Below are 12,628 nucleotides of genomic sequence, written 5' to 3' on the forward strand. Positions count from 1 at the left end.
TTTTTATACTGAGGTATGATATATAAATGTAACTTATTTTAAGCTGCAGTGGTATATAAACGGTGCATATGTCGACGAATTTTTCTTCAATTCGTAAGTTTTAAAAACTTTGGATTAAAGAACTTGTCACAATTTACATTAGTGCCATCAAATTTATTTTTAATTTTGTATAAGAAACAAAGTTTTTGCTGGAATTTAAAGTAAATATATGATATTTAGAAGGCGGTAATTTTCGTGGTTTTGTGTATATTAAGTAGTCTACAACTTTAATCATGATCAATACGAAGTCACTTATTCGGAACATTCACAGTACCGGTTTTTGTTATAATTGGTACATACTTAAGAAACAAATAAAGTACGCCAAGTGATTGGTAAACATTCTCTAGTCTGCTCGATAGATTAATCTGCTGTTTTCGAGCTGATTTGCACTGCGTATTTTTGTTGATACGTGCCTTTCTGTTTGAGTCCGTATGTTATTTTTAAAGCTACATTTAAGATTTATTCATTTATTCGAATCTGTATGGCGCTTCCTATATCAAACGCACTCGTAACACGCTGTCTAGGCATTTGTGTACTTGCCGGTTTCCATAATACTAGGATTTGTAAGGAGTAATTGTATTTTACACTTTTGACTTAACAGTCTAGGGCCTAGTGTGCTCATTGACGATTTCGGACAACCTAAGTGAAATTAAAACTTTACTACTATTACTACTTATAATAAAAATGATAATAATAATAATAATAATAATAATAATAATTGAAAAATAATTTAAATAATAAATATTTTGGAAATAATTTAAATAATAAATATTTTGGAAATGAGAGTGGTAATCCTGCACAGCAAAAGAAGGAGGATTTAATCGGACAAATAATTTTCTACAAAAGCCTCTTTTTAAATATAATTTAAAAAATAAGGTTTATAAATGGCTCAGAAAGATATAAGATGAAATGTGTATTTTAATAATCTCGGTAAAGTGTTCTGGACAATAAGGTGATCATGAGTACGGAATGGTTTCATTAATTTGATATATTATTGTAGATGTGAATGTTTTGATGAATTGAACACAAAGTGTGTATTTTTGTTTCAGATTGAAATTCATTATCTCTTTCAAATAGCTGCATCATATATTGAAATGCAGATTGTGCTAAATAACTGTTTACAAATGTTAGGTTCTTGTGTGCTCACTCTGGTTAGTTTTGTATTGGTTGATATAATGTTGTTATTAATATTAATAAGCCTTATTGCAGATGGTAGTCTTGTCTATCTTTCATAAAATGGTAATTTCTTCTTCTAAAGTTTGCTCCTTTTTTTCAGCTTTCAGATTGTTAGAGAGGTGACAAGATGTATGGAGGTGGATATGGTATGGGTTATGGGGGTTATGGTCCAAACTTCCCTGGGGTAAGTGTGATAAATATACTTATTTCCATACTCAGTTACTACTGTCAATCTCTAGCATAAAAAAATTGCTGAATTCTTTTTTAATTATGATTTTTCGTATGGACATTGTTGAAATATCATAGAGTAATGATACTGTTTCAGATTTATGTATATTCTTCCACCATTCTCATTGCCCTGTTCTTTCCCAGCTGTTACAAAATACTGACAATGTACAGTTAGCTATAATACTGCAGTGGATGTCACTGGGCTACGCTACCCTGAATCATGCCTTCTCAGATTCTTTAGATCAATGGTATTTATGGTGGGGAAACCCCATCTTATTCATATAAGGTCTGGCATTCCAGAATGTGACACTGATCTCTGCACCAGCAGGATTTGCCTTATTTCTGGCTTGAGTTCACCACCTGGTCACCAACAAGGTCATTCTTTGGGTCTCTGTATATTGGGTCTCTGTATATGTTGCTCTTGTTGTCGACTATGTCATGCAATAAGTAAATGAGTATTTTGGGTCACTGACTGGATTGTTGCTAGAATCATCAACTGGATAATATTGGAGTCATTGACTGAGTCCTGATCTGGGTTATAGACTGTTGCTGACTGAATAGACAAAAAGTGATGAAGAAATGAGAGAAGATGGATTTTTGTTAACAATCTGCATTTGAATAGTGGTTAACAAGATCCACTTGCTGTCTTAACAGCCTTGAATCTCTCCTTTTCTGGTCAACAAAAGACCTGGTTCTAAACTTTTGAGATCCTTAATTCTGGCTTATCCAGTTCAACAATCTATTGTCAAATTTAATTGCTCTGGTTGGGTGGTTTGTACTGTTTCTCTCCAAGGGACATCTTAACTCTAGCACTGGCCTATTCCATACCACTACACTTCACACAACAATACCATCACTTCATACCACACTACCATCACTACCACAGTTGTCCCATATATATATATCCCATATATATATATATATATATATATATATATATATATATATATATATAGAGAGAGAGAGAGAGAGACAGAGAGAGAACAGGTAGGACCACATGACCAGAAACTATGACATTAGCTGGCCACTACAAAGTCTGTTTACATTACAAATCAAAAACTGTAACTGTAATACAATGAAATTTACTTCCCATGTGTTGTATCGTTGCATTATATTTATCCTTACGTATCTCTATTTTATAAATTAACTGTAAACAACAGAATCAAACTGCACTGTTACTGTCAATAAATTTTGTCTGCTACAGCTTCATTGCCAGTTTAAATAACTATGCATCTGTGTGAAAGCTATAAGCTTGTCATTTATTAATGTAACTTTTCATTTCATTATAGCAGCAGTATCCAGGATATTCCTATTCCCCATATGGTGGAGGTGCCTACAATGTCAACCCAGGTTTGTTTTTGATCTCTTTGTGTTGCACTGTATTTTTCTCTTTGTTAGAATGTCAACCCAGGTTTGTTTTTAATCTGTTTGTGTTGCACTGTATTTTTCTCTGTGTGTTGGTCTATTTGTGTATATTTCGGTTTTCTTGACTATTGTTTCCTTAATCTCTTCTCTGTCAGCCTCTGTTTCTTCTGGCAGTGTGAAATGTGTATTTCTCTGTCTCAGTCCTTGTCTGTCTTTCATTTTCATATTTCTTTTTGTCTCTCCCAACTGTAAAGATCAGTTTATTAGTTAGAATCGTAAAGTAAATTCTGAAGCAACCATATTATTGAACCCCAAGTTTTCTATAAAATCCCAATTTGGAAACATTAGGCCATAAAATAGTGACTGTGTATCTGGAAAACTAGAATCACCATTCATAAGGCAAGACATTAGGATCACCACTTATAATGCAGTAACCAGTCCTTATGTAAATGAACTTTATTTCTTTTAAATGAAAAACAAAATGTCAAAATATTCAAACTAATTAATATCCAATATACATATATTTGTACTAATTACTTTTATTAATTAGCACATTCAGGGGATATGTAAATCTATTGTTATAATGTGGAAATTGGAGTCCATAACTGCTGACCACATTACATGTATATATATATAATGTGTAGGGTACTGGGAAAGGGAGAAAAAAAACAACATGCCAGTCAAACGTATAATAATAATTCTAGTTTATGGAAACAAAATATATTTTTTACTCCATGGTGTTTGTACATTTAATTTAGTCAAATAATAATGTTTTCATAAAGTTAAACTGAATATATAATACTAAGAGTCATGTTGTTTCTTTCAACCCATATTGTCATACATTTGATAGACCAATTCAGATACAGTGGTTTAATTATGGTCTCAAGGTCAACGGGTGTACCACATTATATCTAGAATTATGTTATAATGAAATGTGCGTGTGTTTGTGTGTTTCAGATAACATGATCCTGATGTTTAGATAAATAATGTTCTGGTGTATTTAGAATTAATTCTGTGTCAGTGAATGAGATTTTTTTTTCAATTTAATATTATGTCAAACAGATTTTGGGTGGAAGCAGAATTTTTTGAAACCCATTATCAAACTAGTCTTTGTTTTGCATAATATTAACATTGAGCTATGATAGCTCAGTAGTTGAATTGCAAGACTTGTGACCAAAAAGGTGCAAGTTTTGAATCCTGCCTTGACCATTCTAGGTCAGCCACCATGGTGTATGCCAGGGCAAGATACATTACTCTGATTGTCTTGGCACAATGTAACCTCTATGTGTTGATATGCCATAAAACACCAAACAATCAAACATTTGATTTTAGTTCAGGTATAGTCATTTTATATATTAGGATAAGAATGATGTTACAAATTGTCACTAGTATTAAAAGATTATCTCTGTACATGTAAGTAAAAGACATTTTCAGTAACTGTATATGTAATGAAATAATCAACAGTAGTAAAGAAAGAGACAAGAATGTCAAATTGTACTATACAATTGTTTTATAGGTATGATGATGCCACAGCAAATGCAGATGCCCATGCAGGTACTTGATATGTGTAAGATTACACTCTAGTCACGTGAATTAAACTAGACTTGTTTATACGAATAGTGCTGTAATTATGTCATTCAGTATTCCTATTAGCCTTTTTACAGTTAGATAGTAAGTTGTCTTTGTTCAAATCTGATTGTATAGCCACAAGACAATGTTAAGGTCCTATGTAACCATTGTTACTGGACATGGGCCAGTGTAACATGAACAATTTATAATAAAAAAACACCCATTTTAGGACATTTTTATTAATTAACTTTGTATATATTTTTGCAATACCAATAATGTTATAATTTTATGCAACTTATTTCCATGTCTGCTTATTTATGTGTTTAATTACTTCAAAGTAATCCAAACTTGACATGAAATGGAGAGCAATGAAATGAAATTAGTCAATTTAACACTCTGGTTTATCCAGTAGTTTTCAAGGCAATAGTTGAAGTTCAACAAACTTGACTACACTGAATTAGCAGAGGCTAATTTACCACTAAATTAATATAAACATACACACACACACACACACACACACACACACACACACACACACATATATATATATATATATATATATATATATATATATATATATATATATATATATATATATATATATATATATATATATATGTAACACCAAAACCAAAAACAGCAATTTAAAAATAGCTTCCAGTCCTCTGGCACAGTTCTGTGGAACAAGCTTCCACTACATGCAAAATCTGCAGAAAATATTACAGTATTTAAGAAGAGATATCATGAGCATGTATGTGTTTCTAATATATAATGGAATTCATTATTTTAACACTAAACATGTTAAAATACACAGTACTTTTTGCAATCTTCATATAATGTGAATTGTTTTACTCTACTTAAGAGGGCCTCAAATGTTGTTGTTGTTGTGGAGTTTAACGCCATTTTTCAGCACATGATAGGCTATGCATGGCCACCAGTATTAATGGTGGAGGAAAAACCCGGGAAAACCCCGGGAAGAACCACCGACCCACAAGAAGCTACTGGCAAGCTTTCTCACATACCCACATTGGCCGGGCCTCAAATGAGAATAGACTTTGACTAATGAGTGACCCTCTATAAATAGAGCATTATTATTATTATTATTATAATATATATATATATATATATATATATATATATATATATATATATATATATATATATATATATATATATATATATATATATATATATATCTGTCAGAATATTCAGCATTTGAGTTTATTTATATCAGTAAGATTCAATAACTGTACATGAAGATGTTTTGGGAATAGAAAACCTCAGACGATTGCTATGTACATTTGATTTGATTTAATTATTTGTTTGTTTCTAATTTTTTTAAAAATTCCATTACATACTATTGTAATGTTACTTTATTTACTGGAATAGAGTTCAGTTCTGACTGATTTTTTCTTCTTTCTTTTTTGTATCTAATGCTAACCTAGTTCTTGACTTTGATTCAGAACCAGTAAGGGTTTTAGTAAACAACTTCTTTTTAAAAAAAATTTAAAATTCTTTCTCAGAACAAGATTAATAAAGTTGAATCAATGCCATATTTGGAATACAGGACAAATAACACATGTTTATTGTTACAAACTTTTGGTTTTCCTAAAAGGATGAACTCTTAACCTCCATGTGGGAATCTGTTTTGCATTGTAGTTAGATTTATTACTAATGTTTTGAGAAAGAATTGTCATTCGTGCCCTACCACTTGAGAGGTCCAGGTGTTTTATGTTGTGTCCAGTTTGGGTAATTATTTTATTTTCTTCAAAATATTATAAAGAAAAATTCTTTTCCCAGGAAATACTAGTGCTCAAAATTGATTCTTGGACAAGGACATTTATCGAAATTTATACATAATTATAAAACTGAATTAATATTTGCTGTGATTCAACAAGAGACTGTTGACATTGCATCATTTTACAGGTTACAACAGATGTCATCATCTTCCATTTTGGATTTCATCAAGATTTGAACTCAGTTTCATTTAGGATTTTTTACTAATAGGATTTAAATCTTTTAATTTTGGATTAATTTTGGATTTGATTCGTATAACTAAGTTCTTTTTCTCATTTTTACCTTGTTTTTCAAGGGAAATAAATTATTTGTTAAATTTTACAAAGCTTGTTGTCTTCACTTTTTCTTGTCACTTTCTGTAAGACACATAACACTATCTGTGTGTCTATTTATTTTGATAAGTTAATAAGTTTTAGTTTTCTTTACTTACAGTTGTAAATTTTGTGTTGTTATCAATATTAAATTCTTTATTTCTGAATATACCCAACAGTTACAAGATTGGATGACAAAAAATTGGTACAGTGGAACCCTACTATAATGCACCCCGCCATAACGCGAATTCGGATATAACGCGGTCGTAGCGTGGCTCCCGAAATTTCGTATATTCATTCACACATGGAGAAAAAAAATTTGGAGAAAAGTAAAAAAAACAAAACAAGAAATTAACTTCATTTTGGGCATGAGATTAGTTGTGACTTTTAAAATAATATGATCGTGGCATGGTTCCTGAAATTTGAAATTCATTTACGTGTATTTTTATCGGACCGTGAAAATATTTGTTTAACGTACGAGAAATAGTGTGTAAAACATTTATTATAATTTGGTGGAAGAATTCGCGTATGACTTTTAATAATAAACGATCGGAACTTAACAATTTATCCAGGTTCTTTAAGTGATTTTGGAGAAGTGATCGTGTATGAATTCTAAAATAATACGATATATATAACGTACGAGAAATAGTGTGTACAACGCTTGGCTTCTGAAATTTATCAATTTGAACAGGTTGTGGTGAAGCTCCGTATTCTACTCTAGAAGAGAAAACTGGTTTCATTAGGTTTTTGAATTGTTAAGCCGAAGTAAACATTATCGGAAGTGTTACTTATTACGGATCCATGAGTAAAGCCAGTAAATCGTCTTTGTGATTGTCTTCCATGAATTCTGTATACAGTCGTTGCTCAAACAATAGCTGACATGGGCTTCTTATTTAACTGCAATCACAGCCAAGCAGCAGACAAAGCTGTGGTTGATACAAGAGTCGCACAATTTAATAAACATCAAAGGACGAAAGCCGCCAACATGTATGCTGTGCTTGGTGGTGTGATCAAACAACAAACAGTTGAAAGCATTTAGAAGCAAGTTTAAGTTGGCTGGAAACACAAGATGTTGACAGCGTCAAAGTCCTTCAATTAAGAAACATTCTTGACTTTGCTAGAACCCAACAGTTCGCGGCAAAGAAGCAAACGTCATTGGATATATGTTTCAAGAAATGATGAAATTTAAATTTGGAACCACACTGACTTTGCACTTTGCGCAACGATTAATTTAGCAGTTTTCACATGTTTCTTTTGATGTTCACAAAATCTGAAATAAAAGTTATTTGCACGCTGAAATCATGCGTTGATTGTTAATTATTCTTGCAGTTGTCGCATATGATAAAATTTTAGCGGTATGAAATTTGTACAGACACCGTATGTAGACCCGGGAATAGCTGCATGCAATGACCGTACGATATCAGACGGCAAGTAAATGGTTTCAATATTTTGTTCATCCTATATTTTACACGACGAATTCAGACTATTACAAAATTATTGAATATTTTAAATCTGTACGATTTTCAATGAAATTACATCCATTATGGATGAACTGCATGCCACGACGGCACGGTAGCATACGGTGTTGATACACTTTTCATGATATAGCGATAGTCTGGTATTATCGGTCAATCTGTATTATCGTTCAAACAAATAAAAATTAGTAAATGTTTTTAATGCACAGTAATAACCTATAAATATATTAACCATCGATTATTTTGAATATATCTTAATTAATGCATTCCAGTTAATATTCATCTGATGATAAGCCGACTTTCATTGTACATGTATACACGTATATGTTCTCGGAAAAAAAGTTAAATATTGTAAAACCCCGCATTAACACAACCCCGCTTTTAACGCAATCCGATTTTATGGACCCCGATCATCGCGTTATAGCGGGGTTCCACTGTATAGAGATATTACCATATCTTTGTCTTGTTTCCATTATCAGTATTTTAACTCATTTTTAAATGGTTTTATCTATTAGCCACTTATTTTGATCAGTATTGAGCAACAGGAAATTCTATAAATACCCTCTTTGATTATTACCCTTTTCCATGTTGAACATTATTTTTATATTAGCTAGATTTTACCATTGTAGCAACTGAACAAGGATGCGATTTTGCATCATGTAATGGATCTTTGCATGAAAACTGAAAATACTGTCATAGGAAGACTGTGAAAATACTGTTATATCAAGACTGAAAATATTGTATGTAGGCTGTGAAAATACTGTCAAGCAAAGACTGAAAATAAGACTGTATGAAAATACTGTCATATAAAGACCGTGAAAATCATGTCATACAAAGACTATGAAAATACTGTATGAAGACTGTGAAAATACTATCATACAAAGACTATGAAAATACTATCATACAAAGACTGTGAAAATACTGTCATATGAAGGCTGTGAAAATACCATCATACAAAGACTCTGAAACATGCATTAAAAATAAGTGATTCTTGACATTTGCTGTTAAGAATGGCACAAAAGTTTATTTTGTACAACATATTTTGCATAACAGCCTAGTGGCATTAAACTTCTAGAATAATGCTTGAATGATTTATTGATTAATTGGATCAGTTTATGGATTAATAGAAAGAAGCTTATGCCATGAAACTAGTGTTACTAAATTATAGTCTTTATTTATGCTCATACATCAGTACTTTCTATGGAGAGTGCTACAATAGTGGATCGCAAAGAAAAGGACCTAGTTAATGAACTTACTTTCTTTCTTCTTTTTTTAAATAAAGTTCTCATATTCTTGAGACCTGTATGCTGTAATGTTTTTCCTTTTTCGGTTTGCTCGTCATAAAATGTGCCACTTCAAATAGTAAATCAGGACAATGCTATGACTCTGTCATCTTAAACTATGTAACAGAAAAGAAATAAAATGAGTAAGTTTAGTAAAATCAATAAATAGTTTATTTTCCCTAGAATACAAAGTGAAAATTCAAAAGAAACAGTATTGTAAATTAAATTCCAAATAATCATTAATGTCCAAAAGTATAGAATGTTCAAAATGAATTTCAGCAGTCTTGAATGTCCTGATGTACCACAGTGCTGTAATCAAAAATGTCTCTGAATGAGTTCTGAATAATGCCAAAAAATAGTGTTTAGTTAAAAAAGTAATTGCAATTAATAATTTGAATAAATAATTCTTCTCAAATTATATTTCAATACAACAATAAACTCGATCATAGTTCCCAAAGACTGATATGAAACAGGAATGAATAATTGTTTTCCAAATCCTTTATATACATATTTCATTTGATCTATGTTGCAATAGATAGTTTTCATGATAATATTGTTTTGCCATATTACCCTTTTTGGGGCAGAGTGCATCTAGTTACCTGTCTGTCTAGTAAACTATAAATTATATTACCAAATGTTATACTTCATTTAGATACAACTATTTGACAAGCTGATAATAATATATACATTTACAAAGTAAATTTTTTGCTGCCATTGTTCTATTTTTTGAGTACTAATGCCCACAAAAGACTGATTTCCTATTTTAATTTTTTTAAGCCCAGTGTACCAATGCCTGCCATGTGTTTTGGAAGGATTCACATGGCCTACAATGTACTTCTGAATTTTAGTTTGTTTGTTTTTGTTTTTAGAGCATTGTTTGTTGGTTTGTTTGTTTTCATTCATTATTTTTCCATTACTATGAAGGTTGTAATTCTCCTGTTTATTTTATTCTTCTTTGTGGCATCTTTTGGGTCTATATAACAGATTACCACAATAAGTAATAGCAGTATTTTTGATTTTGTACAGTACCCATTATTGTTAATGTTATCAGATGCATGGTTATTTACAATATTTGCTACATATAATTTTATTTAGGGTCTCTGTACACATGGAATATTAAGTTAACTTAAAGTTTCTGCCTGGGTCAATAAATATTGCAGCAATGAATTGTTAGGGTATGGGGCCTCAAGAAGAGATGTATTTAATTTCTAAAGAGTGCAAAATATTCAATACAATGTCTTGAAGATACAGGCTTCATTGCAAAATGGGAAATTTTAAATGGACTACCATGGGATATGAATGTTTGTGTTTTTAATTCATACTCTACCAATTCTAGATCAATATTATTGAATAGTATTTTCCAGTATACCTTCCTTGGAATTATAAAAAGTAATACAGGGAATCAACATAGTGTAGTGATTAGAAACCACAGAATTACACTTATTAATATTTATGGACCAAACAGAGACAGTCCAGATTTTTACCTTGACATAAAAAAGATATACATGTATTGCATTTTAGAGATGATTATGTTACTTTTTGGGGAAATTTCAATCTTGTCATGGATCCAGATATAGCTATTTTTGATTATGATAATGTAAATAATCCAAGAGCAAGAGAAGTTGTCTTATATATATATATATATATAAAGTATAATTTAGTACATCAGCAATATTTTCATTATATATGGGTATGTTATTCTTAAATAGATTCAATAATATTTCCATTTCAATTCTATTTTTTCTCTTTTCTTTCATCTTGATACAAAATAACTGTCTAGAAATACATACATTTTTAATTTATAGAATAAAGGTTGACATATTGACACATGTATGTATTGTATAACATGTATAGTGTATGTTTCATCAATCTTAATGTCAATAAAACCTTTTTAAAAAATCTGCTCTCACTAAATATGGTGAAAATTTTCTAACACCAACCATGAAATAAATACCACATATACTTGCATGTAAGTTGAGTCAATCTGTAAACAAAGATCTTGATCTGCCATATCATAATGCACCTGTAGATCAGGGTCAATGATGTTCTTCACAGACCCAGATCTGCCGTCACATTATGCAGTTTGCAGTTAGACTCATAAGTGAGTATAGATAGTACAACGCAATATAAAAACAAAAAGAAATAATACCCAGGCCCCTAGAGTTTACATACTAATATATACTCATAATAAATCATTACTATAGATAAGTCAGACCTTAATATTTGGCTTTGAACTTTTGATTTAGGTTGTTGACTAATAGGATATGTCTTCTATGATAATACCATGAGGCCAGCCTAATAAAGTGTTTTAAAAAGTTGGAGTTGGGCTTATGGACAGGCTATCTTTAGAAAATATTTGTCAGATATTACAGATGAGTCATCAGTATGGTATATAATGATAGTTAAAATAGACACATCCAAAATTTCATTGACTTTTTAATGCAAAAATATAACAATTTTGCAAGTATATACAGTAATCTATAGTACATACAGTAATCTGAACTATATACAGTAATCTGATGTATATACATCAATCTAAAGAATACACAGTGTTGTAATGTATATACAGTGACTGAAAGTATATACAGTAACTTAAAGTATATACAGCTATCTAAAGAATAGTGTTATGAAGTATATACAGTAACCTAAAGTATTTACAGTAACCTAAAGTATATACAACAATCTGAAGTATATACAGCAATCTAACATTTATTTAGTAACCTAAAGTAAAGACAGTAATCTAAAGTATACACAATAATCTAAAGTATACACAGTGATATAAAGTATATACAGCAATCTAAAGTATATACAGTAACCTAAAGTATATACAGCTATCTAAAGAATACAGTGTTATGAAGTATATACAGTAACCTAAAGTATATACAGTAATCTTTAATATATACAGCAATCTAAAGTTTATTCAGTAACCTTAAGTATTCACAGTGATATAAAGTATATACAGTAAACTAAAGTATATACATTAATATATGTACAGTAACCTAAAGTATATACAGTAATCAAAAATATATACAATAATCTAAAGTATACACAGTGATATAAAGTATATACAGTAAACTAGAGTACATACAGCAATCTAAAGTATATACAATAATCTAAATTATACTCAGTGATATAAAGTATATACAGTAACCTAAAGTATACACAGTAACCTAGAGTATACACAGTGATATAAAGTATATACAGTAACCTAAAGTATATACAGTAACCTAGAGTATATACAGTTGCCTAAAGTATACACAGTAACCTAAAGTACATACAGTAACCTAAAGTATATACAGTAACCTGAAGTACATACAGTAACCTAAACTATATACAGTTACCTAAATTATACACAGTAACCTAGAGTGTATACAGTAACCTAAAG

The 12,628-nt window shown here is 30.6% G+C and overlaps 1 protein-coding gene across 4 annotated transcripts in view; it reads left to right on the forward strand.

Annotated features, from left to right (window-relative positions):
• The first annotated feature begins 371 nt into the window (after positions 1-371).
• The window catches only part of LOC149803791 (annexin A4-like), a 52,258-nt gene continuing 40,001 nt past the window's right edge, over positions 372-12,628 (forward strand). Inside the window, exons 1-5 of one of the 4 annotated variants that reach the window (XM_089953587.1) lie at positions 372-468; positions 1,316-1,399; positions 2,733-2,793; positions 4,325-4,362; positions 10,021-10,074. In XM_089953587.1, coding sequence (XP_089809713.1) covers positions 1,343-1,399; positions 2,733-2,793; positions 4,325-4,362; positions 10,021-10,074 — 210 coding nt within the window. In that variant the 5' untranslated portion in view covers positions 372-468; positions 1,316-1,342. The remainder of the gene's footprint in view (positions 469-1,315; positions 1,400-2,732; positions 2,794-4,324; positions 4,363-10,020; positions 10,075-12,628) is intronic. The other 3 variants (XM_089953589.1, XM_089953590.1, XM_089953591.1) reach the window with 3 other exon arrangements.

This window comes from Sinohyriopsis cumingii, chromosome 3, assembly GCF_028554795.1.
Source record: "Sinohyriopsis cumingii isolate HCF-2022 chromosome 3, ASM2855479v2, whole genome shotgun sequence".
Lineage (NCBI taxonomy): Eukaryota > Metazoa > Mollusca > Bivalvia > Unionida > Unionidae > Sinohyriopsis > Sinohyriopsis cumingii.